General features: G+C 39.9%; 1 protein-coding gene across 1 annotated transcript in view; it reads right to left on the bottom strand.

Annotated features, from left to right (window-relative positions):
- trpc7b (transient receptor potential cation channel, subfamily C, member 7b) overlaps positions 1-24947 on the bottom strand; it is a 65784-nt gene that overhangs the window by 6014 nt on the left and 34823 nt on the right. The window contains exons 6-8 of the mRNA XM_084718402.1: positions 23754-23987; positions 18752-19016; positions 43-238 (exon numbers count right to left, since the gene is read on the bottom strand). Of these exons, the coding sequence (XP_084574528.1) occupies positions 43-238; positions 18752-19016; positions 23754-23987 (695 nt within the window). The remainder of the gene's footprint in view (positions 1-42; positions 239-18751; positions 19017-23753; positions 23988-24947) is intronic.

The following is a 24947-nucleotide window of genomic DNA, read 5'->3' as shown; positions in this document are numbered from 1 at the left end:
ATCGTAGCCTTTCAGCATCAAACGACCATCTTATTTACGTACCTCTATCTCCTGGTACGAGCTGTTGATCATGGCGATGAGCATGTTGAGGAGGACGACGACCATTGTGACATTATAGACTCCATACAGCACATAGCCGATATTTTCTATGAACTTATGGTCGTACTTCAGCACCACTGAGATCACTTCAGACAGCCCGAAGATGGACCAGAAAAGAGTCTTAAAACTCTCCTCCACCCTGCAAGGAAGAGAAGTCAGTATGACAGTGAAAACACACTTAAAGTCCCACCATGTTAATTGCTCTTTCACTCAAACACATGCGCTCACGCACATACAAACACACAAAATGCATTTTACTGTTGTGGGGTTTATGAGGTGGCACTGATGAAATACCTGATGAGTCATGTCCAATTTGCACACGTAATCCAATTTATCTCTCACACATACACACATAGAAATACATACACCTACTTTGTCAATTACACACTGCTGCTGCTGCACTGCATATACACATACATCAAAACATAAATGACTTATACAAAAGCAAAAAAAATACAGGAAATGACTCATCTTAAGCATTTAAGAGATCATTTGGTTTAGAGAAATCAGTTCATTAAGTCTGTAGCCTTGTTCTGTGTCGACCTTTGCACAAAATAGATACTGAAACGTCACTGCAGTTAATGGGAAAACAATTAAAGTTTCACCCCATGACTTAAAATGAATGTGTATGCAGTCTTTTCTGAGGCTGTATTTAAAAAGATAAATGAAGCAACATTTCAACACAGGGTTCATTAAACACAGAGCAGTTTCAAAACTTCATGGCAGTCAAATTATAGATATGATAAATCAAGCACTGCTAATGTTGTTTCATTGAAAAAATATAGTATGTTTTTTCTTTTAGTCCACAGTCAAATCTCCATTTAGCCTGACTGATCATTCTCTGACACTGACCCGCATAAGCGCAGATTTCAGGGGGGATGCAGGGGACAAAAACATGAAAGTAGTGAAGGACTTTTATTTTGACAAACAGCAAGAATGCACAACAATGCCTGTGGTAAAGTATGTAGTGGTAGTATGCAACCTGAAAAGCAATGGTTGCAATCTGTCATAAAATGAAAAGAAGAAGCAGCAATTTTAATAACCTTGGAGGAGCCAGAAGGGAAAAGAGGAGGTTTGATATTAGGACTTTTTTCGTGAGTTGTGATAGCAGCTAATGAGCTCCTAGATCAGGGGTCTCAAACTCAAATGGGCTCGAGGGCACTGATGGTATTGTCATCTCATAGGGGGGCCACTTCAACATTCAAGTACTGCAAGAATGCGCAATATTTCTGAAAGTGTACACTTTTTTCCATTACTAACATATTTTAATCATACTTAAAAAAAAAACTGCAAACAGTCCAATACACGGCTAACCAACATTAGTTAGCTGTACATTGGACAGAAGCTCAGCAACTCTGCTGTTACTTAGTCATTAATACCCCTGGTAAAACTAAACTAATTCAATAAAATTAAAAATCAGTAGTAGACTGGGGCATGACTTTGCTCTCCTGGGAAAAAAAGTAACCTGTATTTGGGCCCTATCTTATGCTGATCTAAAGTGCAAGTTGAAAACGCAAGGCGCAATGGATATACTTTGTTCAAGTTGTGTCCAAATTCACCTTTGCTGGCTTGGGGGTAGGCCAGGTGACTCCTGCCCTGTCCCGCCCCTTGCGCCAGCAGTGCACAACGGGATACACCTATCAGCTGTGCCTAAATGCCTCGATTAATTCATGGGTGAGTTTAGGCCAAACATGCAATAAATTAATCAGAAATCAGTCGGCTCTCATCACCTTTAAGAAGCAGGTGTGCCAGGAGCACAAGTGGCGTCAGCATGATGGTGGAGGATTGGGGTAGAGGAGTGAGGAGTGAGGCGTGGAGGAGATAGATGATGTGGTCAAGAGGAGAGGTGACCCGACCCAGACAAAACTGTATCTCAATCCGGCTGCAGATCCACCTGAGCCAGATTGAGGTGCAGCTTCATGTCTGCCCATGCTCCAACACCTCCTTCGTCTCTTCTTGTCTTTTTCCTCATCCTCATCTCCTCCTTCCATCCTCACTCATTTGTCCTGCTAACACTACTGTGGGTGGAGGAAACAGAATTAGAAAGTGTTTCTGAAGTTTTAGAACTCATGTGAACTTCAGCGTTTACACTTTATTGCTGATAGAAAATATGTTCAAATGACACTTTGCTAATCCACACTGTGCAGACAGACCCACTGCACCACAGACCAGGTTTTAGCCAGTCTAAGGAGGAAGTGGTTTTTACTCCAATGCGCCATAGCAAATAGCAAATGTGCCTGGCCACGCCTTCATTTTGCCTTCATTTTTAGACCTCCCACCCATGACCACACAGACCAGGCGCAAGGTAATTTGCTATCTTGCAGACATGGCAAATATGGTAACTGTGCTGCTGTAAGATAGGAAAGCCACCTGCACCACCAGCTCTAGAGCTTTGCACCCTTTATATTTACGCAAAAGAATCCCTAAAACACGTTATCATTTTCATCTCTCATGTATTATTAGTCACTAATGACAAACAAAAAGCAATATCATGCATTAAATAAACAAAATAATTCAAGAATTTAAATCACACGTCACAAAGTTAAAATATGGCAATGGAACCGAAAAGAGTGTTGCTGCTTAGAATTCCTTATGAATGGGTCTTAAACCAGTCATATTCTCATTGTCGGTTACATGTGGAAAATAGCACTCAGACCTCTCTTTTAACATCTAAAGGTGTTTGGCACATAGAGCGTGCCTCGTGTCTGTCTGTGGCACGGCTGATGCCATCTGGCAAACAAACAGCTTAACTTCAGTTTGCTTTGACAGAAGGTTTTTAAAGGATTTTTTCAAGGGTATAGAATTTGCTTCTGTGTTGGGAAATGAGTGTGTACAAAGGACTGATATAGTAAATTATAAATTCATTCACAACTTTTTGTATAGTTGTATATTGCAATATTAATGTATAGTTGTCACAAAATCTCATGCCACCCTGGACTCTGACGGCACACCAGTGTCCCCTGTACACCATTTGGGAACTACTGGACTTGATGTTAGAAGTTGATCTCCAGGAGAATTAATATTTGAAAGCCACTCAGAAGGCCTAAGAGCCTCACTGCATTATGCCATCTGGATCCCAAATTTTGTGTTTTTCATAAATAGAGACATTTTCACCATAAATCAATGCAGAAAAGACACAAACTGGTGCATAAAAATTCACAAGAATGCAATAAATTGTGCTTGACGTTCAAAATTTCCTTGAGGAGCACTCCCTGACCTACTAATTCATGTGTCCTCCCCAGTGTTGTAACGAAAAAACAAGGTATTACAGCACAAAGCTGCAAATCTTGTTAACATTGACATTCAGGTACATGTCTGGCGTTTAATATTCCATGAGTGGCAAGCATGGGCTTGAGATGACAGAGGAGGAAGAGATGGAGGGAGGGGGGCTCAGTAGGGAGGAAGAAGCTGCCTGGTTGGATTGCTAGAGGGGCTGGAGGTGGAAGGAGGCTGTGGGGAAAGAAGATCTGTCGGCTCCTGGTCTGAGGCTGTAGGCGTCTTCCAACTTAAGTTCTTTCAAAGAGACGCAGTTTCATTGGCAAGCAGAGAGCTCAGTGAAGGCACAGAGAGGAAAAAACACACTCTCATATGCCTAAAAAGACAGAGACAGACAAAAACACACACAGGCACAGACTCTCCTCTTCTCTCTCTGTCTCTCACACACAGATGAAAACAGAGACTCCTCTGGGTACTTCAGCTTTAACCTTTCAGGAAGAAACCAAAACACACTCTTTAACCCTCAAGACCCGATCTTTGTGTGTTCCATCTCTCTAACTTAGGTGTAAAACATCTAACAATATGCTCTGCCTTTATCCAAGCACACTTACCTGGAAAAACATTGCTTTCTAACGAAAAATTACCAACACATTGAGTGTACAAACTGACTGTCGAAACTGCAATTACTTACATACTTGTAACACATTTAGCATAGACCAATTTCTTGCTGCTTATTAGAAACACTCCTCAATGACTGGTGTTATCAGACTGGCCATTGGGTGCCTGCATATCATTATTCCCTTACATCTCAACACTTCTTCATTCAGTAAAAGACAGAAACTTGGAGTAACTATGGATGTATTTTTCCTGTGAATAATGGGTGAAAGAATATTTCCTTTCTTGACAATTTTGTGATTTTACTTTTTATGAATGAATGTAGCGTACTTCACGTAGCTAAGTCGCAAACTGCACACATCTCCCAGCTATGCAAATATAACGGCAGTCACTGGTTACTCAGCTGACGGTGGCCAGTTGGGAAATTTTAACATATTGCCAAACCCTGGAGAATAGTGAAACATATTGCTTTAATTACACTCAGTACCTGCATATCATATTAGTGTGCTCTCCACTGTTGTGGCCTCAAAGGTGCAGACCCAATTTTTGGAAAACTGAAATACTCCAGATAATGAACTACCTTTGATCTAATCCCTTTTAACCCCTGACCTCTGAAGGTAATGACATGAGGCAATTTCCCAAAGCAAGAAAAGATCACCTAAAAGTTATGTTAAGAAAATGTTGATTTTAAAAAGTGCAACAAAACAAAATCTAATTATATGCAACAAGGCATAGCCCAAAGCATATACTTAAACTGAGACTAGTAACATTAATCTGCTGCTGACCAGAGAAACAATCAGTGACAACATGTAACCATAAAAACATGTTTTAAATAACTACTTTGAGAAATAAGTGCCTCTATCACAGTGAAAATGGATGCAGAGGCATGCACATTACACTACCACTATCATCATCACCAATACAACACAGTGACTTCAGGCACAAGAGGCATGTGAACAGAAACGCATTCATTCACATTCAGTATTAATAATAGTTCTCGAGTGGTTTCCTTCTTTATCTTGCTGTAATAGATGGCCTATACACCAGATTGCTGCGAGACTAAGAGCAACCGAAGGCTCTTATCAACAATACCATCTTCTCACTCACTATTCACATCACATACATCCACCAGCCTATCCTGCCATCAACAGAGCTGAGAAAGGAAGACTTTTGGTAGACTTGCCTTGAAAACCTGTTATTTTGAACCTTCTCTCTTTAAATAATGTCTCGTCACTTATCTGGAGCCTCTCTTACAAGATATAAAATGCTCTCCCGTAGCTTTGAAATATGAAACAAAATTTTTTTAAAAAAGGGACAATAATCACGATCAATAGTCACGATTATGTTATATCCCAATTACCTTTTTAATCAAATTATTCTTAGTCTTCCAGCTCTCCTTCCCACCCGTGTGAAATGCTCACTCGATTTAGATTTTCACATTCCTAAAATGTTAGTGTAGATACTGATGGAGGGCTTTGTTCCAAACACTTTTAATGTGCCATTAAACCAGACACTCGCAGGGACACAAACACACAATTTAAATGACACACTCACCACACAGCAGACTATTCATATACACTGTTCATCTGTTCGCCTTGGCAGCTTGTTAGCTTAATATAAAGCAACCTCCAAAAATGGGCCTTATTATTTATGTCTTGGCAGCATTACTGGAAGTGAACCCATGTGCCATGTATAAATATACATGGCTACATGCATTACATCTCCTCACTTCTATCTGTAATACGCTAATACAGATACAGAATATGGACAGAAGTATATACAGGCTATATGCGGGTTTCAACAAGTTAAATGTAAAACTCTTTAAGGGCTTTTAGGACCATTATGCATGCAATTTAAGATCTATTTCATGTTCATATTGACAGAGTGAGTAACATCGAGAGCACCTCTGCTTTTAATGTTGCCACAGACCCTGTATGAAGGTCACTTGCCAAAATTGCAGGAGCTAATGTTGTTAGAGCAGAGTGGGTTGTATTGGGTCCAAACTTTGGTGACTGTCCCAATGCAAATACATATTAACAACGTTATTGCAATGGTTCCAAAACTTTTTTTCTGACATGCCCCTCCTCAGAAGCTAAATAAAGTTCACACACATCCCTCACCCCACTATTATTGCGGGGTGGTGGGTCTGCCACCCAGTTTGGGAACCGCTGCTTTATTGGGTATTGGCAGATGTGTGCTCGTGATTTTTTTATGGACATTTTATGTTTTTTCCTTACCTCCCCATGCAACCTCGATGATTTTCAAACAGGACTGAACCGAAAATACAAAAAATATTGCTATTATTTTGACAGTTATTGTGAATGCGTTATGATTGGGAACAGTCATTTTTATATCACAATTTTCATTTTCACAGAAAAAAAACTGTTACTGCTTTTGAGATGTGTATGCTTTTTTCTTGCCTGTTGATTGTTTTATGTATATGGTGACACTGAATTCCCCCCCAGAGGATTGGTAAAATGTTTCATATCGTACCACACAATTTTCCTTTACCAAAAATTGCAGTTTCTGTTGCACTTGGCCACACAGAGATATTGACAGTATTTGGATAAATTGTGCGGCCATACTTTAAACCCAAAGATCCAAACTTGAGCTTTTTCTTGCACAAGGTGCAGCAAGCTTCAAATTGGTTATTTTCAGGAGGCCTCAACCAGGCACTGCTGTTCTCAAGTTACATCTCACTGAACTTGCACTTACTGACATTAGATAAAAGTAACATTAGCAGAAACAATTTTAAGTTATTATTCTAGAAGTAGCTATTTTTTAATGACACCATGTTAGCCCACATAGCACATCCCAGCACACAGCTGGGTGTGCTTCGATAAAATCTGGCCGGCCAGCACAGTTTGCATCAGTGGTAATTGTTTGCTTTTTTAAGTTGTTACAGCATGATCGATACAATATTTTTCCCCAAAACATGTTTAAAAGCGAGTTAGTGCAACTTCAGAAAAGTAATGTTAACATTTTTAAGGCTTGTCAAAATCAGATTTAAGATATTTTAAGACATTTTAAGGCCTAGAATTCAGATGATTGGAATTTAGACTTAAGACTTTTTAAGGGTGCAAACCCTGTGTATATGAGAGTAGAAGGTCTTATTAAATTCTTGATAATGTTGACTCATGGGCAGCTGGTGCTGCTGTGCATCATTTGTTCTGCTCACCTTGTTTTCTGCTTATTTAATTCTCTGAAATCGGTGTGAGATGCCTCTCCGGGAAGAAGTGCAATTATTGAAAATCTAAAATGTATCCTTGGAGATCAACAACATTGATAAATTTGAATTTGGTTCTTGCCTCTTGTCAGCTAAGGCCCTGGTCATGTGTGTATTATGCAATACCCTCTTACTGAGACAAATGAGATGCTCGAAGATTTTTTAACAACCCAGGAATGAGATTAATCCATATCAGACTTGTGTGTATGTGTTTTATAACAGCATTGTACCATAGGCAGTGAATCAGCAGGGACAGTGGGCATCTGGAGACAGAGACGGACAGTGTGTTATTATCTGTTATTAAGATTGGCAGCTCCCAATAGGCTGCACACAACATGACAGCTTCACACGCACACACACATTCACATGCATGCAACCACACACACATGCACCCCTGCAGGACACTGACAGTAAAGGACTGACTGTAACTCACTCTTTCTACCACACACACGTATACACTCTTAGAAATAAGGGTTCTTCCTGAAGGACTTTGTTGTATATAGAACTAGAACTTACTTGTGAAGAATCCTTTTTTGAAGAAAGGGTTTGTCAATGATTTTTTGTAATACGAAGGGTTCCAGTAAGAACCCTTTTCATCCAAAGAACCCCTCTTGGATGAAAGAGTTGACAAAGAAATTGTTGACACCCTTGAGGAACTCTTCTGTCAAGGGTTAAAACCCTTGGAATATAGAAAGGTTCTCAGCAGAACACCCTTGGTTGGGTTCTTGATAGCACCCTTCTGGGTTTTTTAGATGGGATCGACGTCGCCCATTATTCATTTTCAATAGTAGGAGAGCAGGCAGTTAAGGAGGTGTGGGCGATCACACAGGCAGAGCAACAAACTGGCAAGATCCTGGAAAAATGTTGCAGTTGTGCTCATCTCACATGCCCACCGCGGGGCCAGAGTTGAACTTTTTCCTATGTGATGTGCAACTACAATAACTGAGAGGCTGAACCTCGCTGTTTGTGAGTTTCCTGATACGTATAATGATAGTGCCTTAAACAGGAGGGCTTTTGCATGGCAGAGCATCGGGACAAGACTGGATATATCACAGAAGCTGTGTCCCTGGTTCCTGCACAGAGAGCACCTGGTGTTCTTGGAGCGCTTGTCTGCTTGGCTGTTCACATGAGACCAGCGGGAATGCAGATGTAGTGTCACCCACTGTCTGGAAAGCCCACTAGAAGGTTGAAAGATTCTGGATAGAACCACCATAGAGGGTCCTGAGTGGAACCATGACACTATAAAGAAATGAAAAGGGTTCCAAAAGCCTAAAACCTCTGGAAGAGGCAGAACCCCCTGGGTGGGTTCTTGGTAGCACCCTTAGAGGTTGAAATGTTCTGGATGGACCTCCTAGACGGTGTCTTGGGTTGAACCATTACACCATGGAAGGGTTCTCTTTAGAACCTCAGATAGGGGGTTTTGGACAAAACTTTTCACAGATGGTTCTAGTTATAACCCTTTATGTTGGGTTCTAGGTAGAACTTTCCGAAAGGGTTCCAGGTGAAACCTTTATAAAAGGTTCTACCAGGAATCAAAAGAGGTTCTCCTATGGGGACAAGCTGAAGAACCCTTTATGGTTCTAGTTAGCACCTTCATTTCTATGAGCGTATGTATATATGCAGTCACGCCACATGCGGCGTGGTGCGCTGGTGTGTGTGTGTGTGTGTGTGTGTGTGTGTGTGTGTGTGTCGGGGGGGGGGGGGGACTGGTGAGTCACCTCAGCTCGGCGGGAGCAGTCGAAACCCAATCACTGACAGGTTCAAATCAACCTCAACCCCCCCAGGGACATGCTCTCAGTGTCTCTCTCTGTCTGTCTCGCTTTATGTTTGTCTGTGTTGTTGTTTTAGCTCCGCGTTGGTTTTCTCTATCTCTCTCACCCATTTTCTCATTATATTCCCATTGCCATTGCTTTTTTTTTTATCTTTCTCTGCATCCCCCCCCCTTCCTCTCTCACGCTCTTCCCATCTTTCAGCCCAACAGCTTTTAGCTATTTTTGTGTCACTCAATCTATTCACTTGATTTATACTTTTATTTTTCCCCATTATTTTTCCTGCTGTCATATATTTCTCCTCTTTGTTTAATCTGCAGCAATATTCTCACACTGGCCGAATGTAAATGTGAATGCAAATACAGACTTTGTGAATGTCTGTACACGACCTTCTGTTCTGTCTCTCTCCTTCTGCCCTTCAGTCATTAGCAAGATATTAAATTTCTCCTTCTGGATCACCTCATCTTTGTTTTCTCTCTCCTCTCCTCTCCTCTCCTCTCCTCTGGACAGACAAGTATAGACAAAACATCTTTAAATATTAAATTAGTTTAACTTTCTATCTGTCGCACCAAAGGAGTTGTCACCATGGCGACAGTGAGGGCCTTGCCCACCTCGGCTTTTAATGAATGAATGAATGCTGCTCCCGGGAGATGCCTGCCTGCCTGTGTGTTTGAAACAGAAACAAAAAGAGAGGGAAAGAGAAAGGAGAACCGAACAAAAAGTGGTGTGTGTGTCTCAAGAGTTTGCCTTTTTATTAGTGTGTGTATGTTTGTGTGACAGACAGCAGGAAACAAAACGAGGCAGAAAACGAGCAATGTGAAAGGATGCTGTTTTGTTGTGTTTCTTCAGGCAAGTTGTGAGAAAAATCTTATTAAGCAGGGAATACAACACCACAAGACGAGCAATTAAGAGCGTTTTGATAGTGAATCAAGCCCAACATAACTAAAGTTTTTTTTTATTTGCCTGCTCCCTCGATGTCTGCTTTTCTGTCTCTCTGTTATTTATGTCAGTCTCTTTTCATAAGACACAGCAGAAACCAATGTGTCGGGACTGATTTTGGCTACTATTATGTCTCATATCAGCCAGACCAATTGTGGATTTGTTTTGCACTTTCCATTTACATATCGAAACTGCTAATAGACTGTTCACCAAACCCCTCCCTAGAACAGCAACTGTCCAATGACAGCTTTGCAACTGTAACTAGGCAAGCTGTGCATTTCTGCACATGTTGAAGCAGTGTGCACATGGCTATAGTAAAACCATTCTCAGTGGGGTGGTGTCTGTATTTGTCTCTACAAAACCAAAAACACAATTAGCAATTAGCTGTGAATTACATTCGCCAAACAGCACAGTGGTTGTGCCACATTCACATTCTCCTGGGATGGACCCATTTCCTGAGTTGGGAAGTCATTCTTCACACTTAGGTTTGTTCATGAGCTTTTAAGTCATCATGTGGGAACAAAATGGATGCCATAAAGGGAAAGAGAATGGTTGTTGTTACTGTAGTCGCCGTAGCATCTGGGTGATGGGTTGGCTGAGACTACCATCACAGTGAAGATTCATGTTGCTACCCAAGTATACTGAAACAGTTTGAAATTTTAAATCACAAGGTGATTTTGTCACAGACTTGTTGCTGCATTGTACATTCCCTAAAACCATCAAAATATTGCTTTACCCGATTTATTTCTAATAAATAATCTTTCTAACTAATCTAGGTCACAGCATGGACAGCAACAGTTACAACCTAATACCATATTACATATTACATGTGAGCAGAAAATTGATATGCAATACATGAATAAATAAAGTTATCAACCAAAAATGTACTTACTTTCTTTACTTAACTTTATTTGCTATTACTTTATTCAGTCAGAAGCCCGTTTTTGTCTACTTCTGTCTGAAATGAAAAAAACTACCATGAACTTCAAGAGGTTAATCTCTCACAGTCATTACTGTAAACTCACTGCATATATGCTAATCATTCATGTGTGAATAGTTACTTAAATCTTCATACAATAGCTTAATGAACATATAGGAGCCTTTCCATGACCATATGGATAATGTCCTTGCTCTGCAGCTACTTATCTCAGCTAAAGGAATGAATTTCAATAGGAAGATTTGGTTTCAAATGATGGCCTCAGTGCGACTGTATTTCAGATGGATTACATCTCACCAAGAGGGAAATTGAATACTTGACATCATTTGTCATGATAATGGAGGAATCTATTGAAAAATACTGAATATTGGCACAAACTCTAAAGCTACTGGTGCAAGCATTGACATTTAAAAAGGCTTTATTGGTCTCACTGCATGAATGCATTCTTTTTCTGTTATTTTGGCCTCTCGTCTCTCTGTCTGTCTCGCCTTAATTGTAATTGTGTCTCCTCTCCTCATTTTGACATTCAGATATGCTTGACTGCTAAAGGCTGAACACGACACCTCTGCCTTGTCTTCAGAGCTAATAAATTCTCTCTTTTGCTCACCCCGATTTCTGTCTCAACCATCTCTTTCACTCTAGCCTCTGTCAGCCATCTCTTCTCTTCCTTTCAGACCCTGTCTTTCTCTCCAGGATCCCGGCTTTCCCACCATGATCCAGCTCTATCTGTCACTCCAGACTCTACAGCTCACACTCCTGACACTTTCTTTCAGTCTTCACTTCAGCGTCAACTTCATACTCGAGCCTGCATCTTCATCTCTGCATTTCTATTCTTTATCCACTCCACTCATCTTTTGCCTCTGTTTTCACCCCTGCCCTCTCTCTCCTTCTCTCTCCATTTACATTATATTACATGGCTTTGTCCTTGGCTTTAATCTGATATGCTTCCTATCTGGCCTGTACTGTCTCAGCACTCATTGTGTCTTTCAATTCAATCATGTTTCCCTCGCATGAAAACAAGGCTCATGTTGCCAAAGCAACTTAATGACTTTAACAGACATAACATAGAATAGCACATTATGCCACATAAACAGTGAACAGGTAATATGCATGAGATATTTTTAGATCTTTTCCCACCTTTTAAAATGGTTACTGGTACAATGTGTGCAGTCTAAATCTGTGTGGCTGTCTGTTGCTCTGTCTGTTTGACCTTCTCTCATCCTCCCTCATTCTGTCTCTGTTCTCCTTCCTCCTTTTCTATGCATCTTGAATGGTCTGCCACATTTTGACTTAACAAGAAGTCGAGCCAAAAAAACCCCTCCTCTGCATCTGCATCTGCATCTGCATCTGCATCTGCATCTGCATCTCTCCCTGTGGTTATCTTCTTATCCTTCATTCCCTCCTCTTTCCATGGCACTTTATCTCGGTTTTGTTGCACCTGCAGTTAGCTGTTCCTGTGATTGTGCTGCATTCATTACCTCCACCAAGGAGGCCATATTTTTGGTGTTGTGCTTGTTAAGTTAAAGCAAAGAGGAAGAAGATGGTCAAAAGTTTTTGACAACAACAAAAATTGTGATGCTGGAGGAGGTTGTAATAATGTACATCTTGAGAACGAGGCAAAAGTAGAGGCAGCGTTGTAGTGTCTATGCGGCCATTAAATACATCGTCAAAAATGAGCCTTTAGTCAGCCATGTTTTTATTTATCTTTTAGTCTGTTAGGAAGGAAAGCAAACCAAATCAAAACTCAATTTGGAAGCTGCACCTTGCTGTCAGTTAGTGGTCCACACAGCATCTGAGACTGATGGAGGCCAATTTAACAACAGGGAATACAGTACCACATGATTTACAGTGGCTCCAGCCAAGACTCCAGGCACACTGAAAACATGGTGGGTTCAGGAGGCGTTTAAATAAATCAACAAAATCTTCGGTCCCCTTGTTGGTTGTTCCAACACATCCAGAATAATTGCGCTGTTTGCATTTAACACGTGGCTTGCTTTATACCCCAAAAATATATATTTAAATGATTAAATTAAAATGATAAATGTATGACTACTAGTCAACTAATGACTTGAACTAACCACTAACCGAGTAGGAAAATCTTTAGTCAGGGGCAGTCCAACTTGATGAAAGTGTGCTGACCACAAAAGGGCCCATTAAACTTTGGCGTGGATCTGAATCACAGGGCAGTCACACAAATTATTTTTCACTTTTGTTAATATTAGGGGATGGAGCACTTGGCCTTGGCAGGGGTCTGCACCAAGTGTTCTTTTAGTTCACTATTATTTCCACTGTTTCACTTCACCATCAGCATAATCATTATTTAGATTTTTTTCCTCCCCCACAATGAATTTTTCTTTACTCTGCCCCAAAATATGCATTGCTTTGATTTCAGAACACTTCCCTATTTCATCTGTCTCTCCTTTTTTCTGCCTTTACCTCCCCTGTCCTCTCCCTCTCTGTCTGTCTGTCTGTCTGTCTGTCGAGTGTTGTCATGCATGGTTGACCAGAACATGGAGACAGGTCCACCGCTCCACCAGCGCTGTCCAAACCAGAATCCTGATAAGCACGTGTGTGAGAATTGATATGTACATAAATGTTTGTTTGCCCTCCTAAGCACCTGTTATGCCATATGCAAAAAACAAACAGTGACAGTGAGCATGTGTGAATGTGTGCATGTGTGTCCTTTTGTGTGTCCCCCTGCTTAAGTGTATTTGCATGTTTGAGAACATTACTGTGTGGGCACTCAGCAAAGAGCATGTGGTGTGTGTGTTTTCTTTTTAAGTGTGTGAGTCAGATAGCCGTCTGAGTCTTCGCGCCTCTGGGGATCGGGTATGTGTGGCTATTACTACTCAGTCTTCATTAAGCCTTATCCAGCTGTGCATCTATGTGTAGCTTGTGTGAGTGAGTGTATGTGTGTGTGAGTGAGTGATATCCTCCTCCTCCTCCTCACTCTTTCACCACATCCCACTCCTCACACCCTCCACACCGTCCCCCCCAGCCTGAGTAGCACCTCCTGGGGTATCATTACTACCTCCACCTGGCTCCCTCCTCATCTTCCTGTATCAGAGCTATCAGACCAGCCCTTTCTTCTGCCCTCCATCAAACATGCCCTGTCAGACAGCTGAAGTCACACAACCCACACACACACACAACTGAGCACAAGCACACACACTTACATCCAGGCATATGTTCTCTGCTGGGTGACGGAGAGAAAAGAGGCACATCGTAGTGCACTGATTTCAAATTCTGTGAGACAATCACGGAAAAAAATATTAACAAAATATTACACGAAAAATAATAAACAAAAGAGCTGATTAGATTGACGTAACAAAAAAATTAACAAGAACAAAAATAAATGCAACTGTGTCTCCCTGCTAGGTTCAGTCCAAGCATTTGCTCTATACACCATTATGCAGACAAACTGAGATTTAAAGCCAGACTGACCCCTGGTGGCGAGGCTGACAACTGCAACAGAATTTAAGGGGTTTCTGTCATGCTAAAAACATCTTTATGCAGCTTCCAAGTTATTACTAAGATTCATTATTAGTAACCAATAACTAGATCTTCCCAAATAGTGAGCTCACACCGATGTATGAAAACTGTGTTCTTTATTACTATTTATTAACAATTTCTAAAGTGTGACTGTAAATGTATGATAATGTGCTGTCTCATTGTAAATTGGCACCAGTGTAAATAAAAACAGACAAAAAATGCAGTCAGAAATGGAGATAAGCAAAAGTAGGTTCTATTTTTTTTTTTTTTTTTTACCATGGCTGTGTTAACACTGATTATTGAAATCTGCCTTGATTTTGATCTCTAAAGCAGAGGAAACTACTGATGATAAGGTACTCTTCAGGGCCTGGGGTCTTCTCCGTACTTCTCCTTTGCTTTTTGAGAAATCTTCTTTATGTCTGACTCTCTCAGGTTGTGACCACAATCTCCCTGACTGTCCATTTCATCTCCATTAGACTCTGTTTCTCCCTGTCTATCTGTCTTACTGTCCGTTAACTCCGTGTCATGCCTATGAACTGTCTGTCCGCTCATCACATTGCCTGGATCTTTGGACTCCATGTGGGCAGCCAAGCAGAACTCACAGCCTCTAAGACCCCTGTGCTGGCGCTCAGCAGAGGAGCTACTGTATATGCACAGCACAGAGTTGCAGCATAAGCCAGCATGGGAAAGTAAGAGTCCTCCCACTCAAAGTCCAATCACACACCTTTTATCATCAGTGATTCTATCTAAGGTGAATGCTCAGCAGGTCATTAACTTGTAAATTGCTCCCAGACTTCACATACCACACAGGTGATAGGAATATGGAAGGATAAAGGTGTTCAAACATCTCATATACTTAAAAACCAACTGTGGCTGCACAGTTACCTCAACAAGAAATTAAAACTCCATAATCACAATACCAGAGCCAGGATAGCTAACCTGAACCTTTATAAATTTAAAACCATGATGAGTCAGATTTCTTTCATTTATGCTGGAGCTACGGAATGGAATAAACTGCCGCTTGCAATCAAGAAGGTGCACAACCTACAAGCTTAAAAAAAAACAAAAAAACCCAGAGACTCTTAGATAGCATCTCCAAAAAAGGACATCTGATTGTAAGTGGACTGTTTGATCGTAAATGGATCATGAACATTGAATGGCTGGCTCCATCTTGATGTGGCAAGGACAGTCTGATGGAACATCAGGAACCTGGATGGAAATAAGTCCTGGACTCTATCACGTTATCCCTGACAATGTCATATACACCGGTATTTCTTTTTACGACTGTATTTCAACTTTGTCAACTAAACTAAGCTAAACTAAACTGATGCAACATAGACTGGTATATGATGTTATTGCTCCTGGTATCATCGACTTTAATGTAGCTTACCGGCTGTAGCTGTGTGAAATACTAGACTATCTGAAGGTGGTGAACACAATTTCATAACTTTCTGATCTAATGTTGCTTAACAAAGGTGTGTAAATGGATAGTGCTTATAGGCTAAGTGAAGTTACACACACACTATGAGAATTGCCCCTGCATCAGGTGGACAGACAGGTATATTAACTGATAAGAGGAACAGGCAGGCAGACAGATGGACAAGCAGTCTGGCACGGTAAAGTCTGCCAGCAACACTGAATCACAATCATTGTGCAGCTGGCCAAAACAACTACAAACAACAAAGTGGTGGCAGTGCTCTCAGGTCATTGTAACTTTATCATGTTCAATCAGTTTGGTTCTCTTGTGGAGAGGGAAGCCAAATAGCTGAATTAAAGAATATGACAAGGCAGGTCTGTGGTACATCAAACTACCGTGTGGTTTACTGGGAGTATTCCAAACCAGCAACATCAAACAAGCCAACAGCACAAGGTTTATGCTTGTGAGGAGACAGATGTCAACATCTGGCAGCAGTTTGTCACGATTGAACAGCCTGCTAATACAAAATTAACTGAGGACAAGAATTCAAGTCATACTCTGGACTGACATCCTTTATGTGTTCTTCACTGAAACCTGTATGGTAAATTTTCAAAAGAGGGTAAACAAGACCATCATGAAAGATGGAGTTACTTGTGACTTCATTAGTCACATTTATTAGTCTCGTAACAAGGAAATGTGGACCCTAACACACTGTACCAGATGAAAAACTGCAATTACATAGACTTTTCCCTTCTGGTTAGACAAAAAAAGGACATTATATGACAGTGTAATTACAGAAAGACTTGTACAGCATTTTTTACTCAATTAGATTGAGCAGAAATGGTTTAATGTCATCTGTTTTAATCTGCGGATGTCTTCCTCTGGGAAAATGAATAATGATATGTGACAACGAGAGACCTCAGAGAGTGTTTTCATTTTGAGATGAATGATGATAAACAGACTTGCTGAGAGATTCTGTCAGCAGCCCAAGACGGATAACTTTCCTACAAATATGTGACAATGACAGTGAAAAGACCCGCCATCACTCTGTCTGCTGCTGATGTGAGAGGATGAGCGTGCAGACACACGGATAAGATAAAATGAAGGAAGGAGGCAGATGGTTCAAATTGTTCATACTGATGTATTGCGGGACTTGTTGGACTGGTTGATCGCTTTACAGTCAGGTTGATATATCACCCTACAACCTCTCTGTAGAAATGCTGCTGTAAAATTGATAGAGTTTGATTTACTTATTGCTGATGTGGATAACATTTAAAAACACATTTAAGGCATTGTATGGTTGATTTTATGCACTGTAGCCTTTTAGTGAAATCTGACTCTTCAGTTAAAATGAGCACTTGACCATTTGAAATCGATGACCCTGATAATGAAGTTAAGTGCAGCACTTAAACAGAGAAAGTGCGTTTAGAGTACTGTGGGAGTGTTATGACCCCCTTTGTAATTTCAGTTGGATGATTTCAATTAATAAAGACAACAATAGTCTGTCGCACTTGATTTCTTTAAATAGACTGCTGAAGCCAATACAAGTACGAGGAGGAAGAACCACCATTGTGTTGATTTTAGAGGCCCCTGTGAACAGAAGCGATAGTGTTTCCACTGTAATAAGAAGAAAGTGTTACGTCTAAAATAAAATCATCTGAAGAAAAACCTTCTCCAGCTTCTTTTTAACTGGCAAACATCCAGATAGGTAAACACAGACTTGTTTTATCTGATTTCGAGGGGAATCCAACCTGGTGGCAGTCATTAAGAACAACTATATAGGAACAACCAATCTTCTTGCTTCTTGCTGGTCAACTTGTGTTGGTCATATAGAGGCATCAGTGTTTAGTTGAGACTTTTTCATAATCAGTTAAAAAATCCTAGCTGTATGTTTCATTGTTTTGATAAATGTATCAAATTATCTACCATAATTGCAAAGTTTTATGGCTTAACTATATTTTATTTCAAATTCTAATTATCTTATTTATCAATTTATCTTTCTTGATGCAAGAGTTTTGATGTTTTTTAGCTACTTGTGGTATGCTGTTTCTCCTTTGTATTTCCTTGTTGTCGTTTTTCCTTTTCTTCGCTTTTATAATTGACTAATTGATGTAACTGTAAATGAGGGCCGCTCGTCAATGTTCGTTGATAAAATTAATTGACTGTGCCCTGACACTTTGGATGGGATGGATGGGAAAGTTCTTGTGCCTCAGAGAAATTTTTACTAAATAGTTACAATAATAAACTGTCAAAACATCTCGAAAGGATTATCTTGTTCTTTTGCTACGTCCAGATACATAATCATTTTTATTTTTAAAAAAATCAGTAGGTCAAGATGTTTTGCCTCATCACCCCCTACGTGTTATTTTTTATTTTACACTTAAATTACACCGTTATGGTTGCATTTTCCCACTGCTCAGAAAGAATCTGCCACTGACTGACAATTCCATTTTCATTTTGGTCAAAAATAGTTGTGATTGTGTTAGGTGTGTGCTTGTGGGAGAGGTACAGCTGAGCGGATCTGTCTTCTACAGCACGGTTAACACAAAATGGTGCTGGAGGTAAGTCCAATTTCCTACCCATAACTTTGTTAAAGCTGTGAGATGAAACCACAATTCACCAGTGTTTGTTATAGATTTTAGTGAGTCAGCCATCGCATTCACTATTCTCCTTATTAAATTTACCCAAATAGCCAAATTGCCAACAATAGGCCTGAGGGAAGATTAAAGTTCGATCTCTGCCACTGACAAAGCACCACAGATTTAATGAACCCAGCAAACAGTCTCATCACGGAGGATATGTGACGATTGATATTGTCCTGGGAGTTTCCTTATTTTATGGCTTTGTCTCGCAATTATAGTAACATGGGATGGAAATCAGATACTTTTGACGTGACTTCTTTTTCTTTTTTGCAGTCAGCTGTGATATAAAACAACGAGGGTAGGGCTGTCATGTAGCTTCACAGCCACAGCACAGCCTCCATCTCATTACACACATCTCACACATTTGCCAAAACACTCTTGCAGCCAGGCTTAACTCACGTGGTGAAGGCAGGATTGTACTTGGCTCCCAAGTAGTATGAGTACAGGTTGAACATGCCAATCATGAAGGCCACGAACACCATGATGAAGATGACCATGAACTTGAAGATGTCTTTGACTGTGCGCCCCAGTGAGATCTGCAGTGGGCCGAAGCTCTCGTTGGCTGGCAGGATGTAGGCAATGCGCGAGAAACTCAGAACCACAGCAATAGCGTACAGGCCCTCCGAGATGATCTGTGGGTCTGAGGGGCGCCACTTGTTCCTGGCTGGAAGAGAAGAAATAAAAACGCTGAGTAAGCTGTCAAAGGTTAACTTAAGTGTTTTTCAAGTGTCTAAGTGACTAATGGGGACAGCAGTTTTAAGGGAGAGGGCTGCAGTGAAACTAAGGTACAACATAATCCCTCCAGGCAACTGTGTATAATCAAAGCCAGTCCAGTAAAAGTGCTTGTTTTTACCAGTGACAATGTTACTGCAAGTGTCTGACATTATGGAAAAACTTGCTACAGAGACAGACCTTGTCTCTCTACAGAAATTAGTAATTTTATCATCCTTAAAACACACTTCAAACTCAAAACAAACAAAATAAACGTTTTCACTGCTCCAACAATCACCAGCTCTAGTTGTTTGTTTGAAATAAATCCTTTATTCACCAAGTTAGATAAAAAAAAAAAAAAAAAAAAATATATATATATATATATATATATATATATATATATACATATATATATATATATATATATATATATATATATATATATATATATATATATATATATATATTTGCTGCGCAACGGTATTTCTCCCAGCTGCTTGTCTGATGTCCGACCTCCCTCTTGCTCCTCTCCTGATATTTTCACATCAGAATAAAAGGGTGTTGGAACAGTAGAAAGACGTGCCATGTAAGTGTGGCGAGAACAGTAAAGAAGCCATTTTCTTGTTAAACAAAACACATCTTACCATTTAAAAAAGGTCTGTCTCAGTTGCAATACCTTCCATAATGATGTTAGACACTTAAAGTTTTTCACAATTGCTAAGACACATCTCTTGAAACCTTCAACCCTTTCCTCAAAACTGTAAAAACAAAAACAAATCTTCAAACTACATTCACAAAATCTTCAGACTCTTGTGGTAAAATCAAACAATGCTTTCAGATCATACACACAGACATTACACACTACATCAAACAATGGAAAACAGCATGTGTGTATGTGTGTATAATACTGTAAACACATTTTGCATTAAAAAAAGCACATTTCCAGCTTAGTAAAGAACATACTTTATTGTTAGTATTTCAAGTAAAACTGTAAAATACTGTAATATAGATGATGGCTTCATACTGCATCAGCATCATGTCTTTGTGAACGATCAGACCAGAGGACTTAGTCTACATTACAGGCAATGTTGTTCCTTGCCGGGCAACACGGGGAAAACCCTCTGGTGTACCGAATCCAGCCTTGACAAGACTCCATGCCTTGACCACATGCTAGGTCAATTGCCTGTGGGAGATTTCCCCAGGTATGGGGGTTTTGGCCATAGATGTTCCACCGCCATGCAGGGAAAAAATTATTCTGTCGGGTTGAGGAAAGGGGAGGATGGTGGAAGAAAGATTCTGAACCACTCACATATCCCAATTCTAGTCAGCTGGTTATTTCAAATCATTAAAAACAACTGAACAATTTTGAGTCATTGTGTGTAAGCTGTGTTTTAGTTGTGTTCAGCTTCTACCATCCATATTTACCATTTTTCAACAGAAGTGCATCACAGTGCAAAATGTGTTTTAGTGAGTAAGACTGCAGTCAGAGTTTTGGCAAAAGAGTGAATGATTTGATAAATGGGTTTAGGGCACTGATCATTTAATAGCAATAGTGAAAAACTATAATAACAATGTGAGCCAGATAATGTCAGAAACAAGCACTTTTAGTGGACACAATTTGACGGTGCCCATGAGGACTAATGTAGCTTAATTTAGCTTCTGCTTGCTGCAGAGCTCTGCCTCAGTGCTGGACCAATTATAAAAATTGCTGTCCCTATTAGTTACTTAGACACAAAAATGTGGGAAAGTAGGGTCCAACTTGAAAAATACCAAAGTTAGTCTCAAATGTATCATCTGAATTAGTTATGGATGCATAATCAAAACAGAGGTCGTTGGATAGCTGTTTGATTTCGAGTGAAACTGGTTATTTGCTAGTTTGGACAATAAAATGGGTCCTTAGTTCAGATTCTACCCAGCTAATATTTTTCATACTAAATAAATCTATAGTTTCAAGCGTGCACACAGAGCTACAAAATTAATGTTGAACCAACATTCAACTATAATCATCCACAGCAGCATTTGAGGATTTAGGATTTGAAAAAAGTTGGTCAGAGAGTGGTTTACTATCACAGTATCTATTCAGTTATACACTCCAATAAAATATCAGCTTTCCTTTGGCTTGATGTTGAATTCAGTTGCACATAAGTTTTCTTCAACAGTTTTTCTGGGTATGTACAGAGCAAACGTTTGGTTACTGTGGGATCTGGATGTTCCTCAAGAGCATAAACTTGGCTTTTAGGAACATGATCTTTGGTGGAGGAGAAGGTGCGGTAAGTAGACGCATTATGTGAGGATGGAAAGGGATGTTGGAGAGAAGAGGGTGAGAGAGGAGAGAAGGCAGTGGATATGAGTCGGGTGGACAGCAAAGAGAAGGGATAAAAGGACAGCGTGTCCAAGGAACAGAGAGAGGGAACAAGAGGGAGGGGCAACATACAAGGCACAGTTACACATGTAAACAGGGATGATAACTGAGCTGGATGGAAAAATGAGATACAAAAGAGATTAATTAAGTACCACAGAGAAAAAATTAAGTAAAAGAACAAAAGACTCAATTTCAAGATATTATTAACTGTTAAACTGCGGCTATCATAAAACAAGTAGTACGCATATCTTTTCAGTGCAGACATTCAGACATATGGAGAACAGCTTATGGAGATAATAACACACACTGCAGCAATATACACCTTCATCTATCTACTGATGTGTCATGACCGAGTCAGACCACCAGATGACAGCACTGATGAAGGTTCCCTCAGCAGGCCAGTGAGAAGTGTACAGTCCAGTAGCCTGCAGCAGTGTTTTAATATTTTGAGGAAGAGTTCTGGTTCTGTAAGTGAAGTAAAAGTGTTGAAGTTTTCCTGATTTCTTTAATATTCTGACACTATATTTCCAAGAAAGGCAGACAGAGTAGGGAAGGCAGGTATTAATAATTGTCTGAGGTGGGGTTTGAATCTAAATATCCCTCTTGGTATTCTGAGAGAGTTTTCAATTTTACAAAATAACTGTTCACTGTGTGGGGTCTGCCTGTCTGTATATGTCCACGTTTACTTGTTCTAATTATTTCCTTCAATTAAACTTTTGCATGTGCCAGTGTGTCATTGAATGTGATGTGCTGGCATCAAACAGAAAGATCAAACAGCTGAATGTGTGAACTAGTATGTGTGAACATATTGAGGTAAGAATGCAACAATGACATTTTTATCTGAATGACAAAAAGACTCTCATCTTCTAGTGTTCCAGCTCCGCTTTTTTAGTTAGTCATGACATTTTTGTTCACAAATACTAGACAAATGCTATTTCTTATCAGTGACTGATGTAGCACAACAATGATTCAAGCACCTCCTGAAAGCTTTTACATTTTCTCATGTGGTGTCAAATTAGTCTTTCCTGGGAAACATTGTCTGACAGATAAGAAAGGAGGCGGTTTGACATTTTGTGCCACAGAAATAAACAATCTTTTCAGACTGAAGATCAGAGGAACAGCACATTTATCGTGAATAGAGGGAGTTACAGTGGCTGGGAAAACAAAGAAAAGTCTGTGACATACAGCTAATCTTCGGGAAATACAGTGTTAGTGAAGCTACTTTGAAAGCATAGTATTGCAAGCCACCAATTACCTCACAGTGGAAGAAGTTGAGCTAGGGAGAAATCTAGTTTTGTTCAAACTGCTACAAGGAACTCTCATATTATTTTGATTTCGGAGGCCACTGTCTACAAAAGCAGTAGTGTCTCCACCATAATGACCACAAAGTAAAAAAACATAATAAAACATAATGTCAAAAATTAAATTATTTAAAGAAAAATCTCCTCTTGCTTCTTCCTAACTCACTTATGTACTATTTACAGTAACTTTGCCTGGGAAAACACATGCTCTTCTGGTCTACATATGATCCGATTTCAAGGAGTATCTGACCACATGGCAGACATTAAGAATTGCTTTATAGACATAGCTGATCATCTCGCTGATGGTCTTGTTCGCATATGCATGTCACATAGATGCATCAGTGTTAAACTAAGACTTTTAGTTTAATAACTACTTAAAAACTCATTGTGTCACCTTTAACTACAGAGAAAAAAAGTTATCAAATTGACAGTTCATATTCTACCAGGACAACTCAGTTAGCCAGGTAAAAACAGCCTGCAACAATTACTCTGAACTGTGAATAACTAACAATTATCAATATTTAAGACTAATGGACACCTAATATGTCTGACAAATACATTCTGGTGTATGCCACCCTTACAGCAGTCACGATGAAGATAAAAGGGGGCAGGGTCGGTCAAAGAGGGTTTAATTACAGTTGAGAAGCAATGGTACAGTAAAAATTTAATAACCATTACTTTCCTTTTATGGCCCAAATTGTTTCAGTATTAACTTCACAAAAGGGCAAAATGATTAGTTTAACTACTTGTATGCAAATATGAATGTAGTCAAATTACCAGCAGGCTACTGCAAAATGGGAAACACTTTAGTAAAGGAACATGAATTATCATCAACTATCATGAAAACAACTTAGGTATTTCAATCATCATGATGAGTTGTTAATGGTTAACTCATGTCTTCATTGTAGATAAGTAGCTCACTAGTTCCCAAAAGACAAAAACACCAAAGATGTGACCAAACTCAACAAAAACAATCTTCAAAACCTTTAATTAAAGATTCATTCATATTTTTGGCGTTACTGCTTACCGTAAGTGAAGTAGGCGACTTCGTCCGGCAGTGAGGCATTGCTGAGGTCTTCGTCTGGTACATGCATGTCCACATACTGCTGGGCTTTGGACGCCTTTAGGAACGCCATGAAGCGTGCTGTGAAGGACGCCACAAAGATGGACAACATGCCAAAGTCTAGAACGTTCCACAGGTGCATGACGTACTCTCTGGGCCCGTCGCTCCAGATCTCCTTACATTCTGACCAAATCATACCTGAGGAAGGACACCAGAGAAGAGATGTCAGTTATACTATGTTGCACACAAAAAAAACCCATGGATATATCATGGACAGGTGGAGAACACAGGAGATAAACACACAAAAAAAGATAAAGAAACCCTCACAGGCACTCATACAGACATAAACAAGTTTATACATGCACAGACATGCTCACAAAAAAACATGCTCACACAGATGTTGACAACAAAGCCTATAATTTATACTCAACCACTCAGACATCCCCACTTATAGCTCAGGTGCACACACACTCAGTGGAAAACCTAATTCCTCCCACGCATCCACTCTATCATTCTCTATTTGGACCCAAAACAAGGAGAAAATTGTTTACTGAAAAGGCAGCCTGATCAGTATCATTTCTATAACAATTACTGGGCATCAAAACATGCTGCTGGAATTACAATTACCCTGCTCTACCTCAGCCACCACTCAGCACACACACACACATACACACACACACATACACACACACACGCACACATGCATGCACACACAAGATCACCTGCTGCCAAAAATGACCACGGATGGGAAAAGAATGGTGCCATTACACATAAACAAATAAAAACAGAACCATATGTGTGCCAACATAAACCATACACAAACCACTGACATAATGTTATTATGTGTGCTTGTGTGTGCGTTTGTGTGGATGAAAGGCAGAACATCAACAGATGGGAAGCAGCTGAGGTCTGACAGATATTGCCATGGGCTATTTATCAGTTCGGTTTGTCTTTGTCTCTCTGTCGCCCCTGTCTATCTCCCTGTTTCTTCATGCCTGTCTTCTTCTATGCTATACACCCTTAACTTTACTTATGACTGGGTAAACATACTTATGGTTCTGATCAAATTGATTCAGTACTATCGAGTATTGACAGAGAATTTTGATGCCTAAGAAACTGGCAGTTATCTATATTTCATAAGCAGTGTGATACAAGCTT

This window comes from Lutjanus erythropterus, chromosome 5 (genome assembly GCF_056507025.1).
Source record: "Lutjanus erythropterus isolate fLutEry1 chromosome 5, fLutEry1.hap2, whole genome shotgun sequence".
NCBI classification, from domain to species: domain Eukaryota; kingdom Metazoa; phylum Chordata; class Actinopteri; order Lutjaniformes; family Lutjanidae; genus Lutjanus; species Lutjanus erythropterus.
This window is presented reverse-complemented; position numbering and strand designations above follow the sequence as displayed.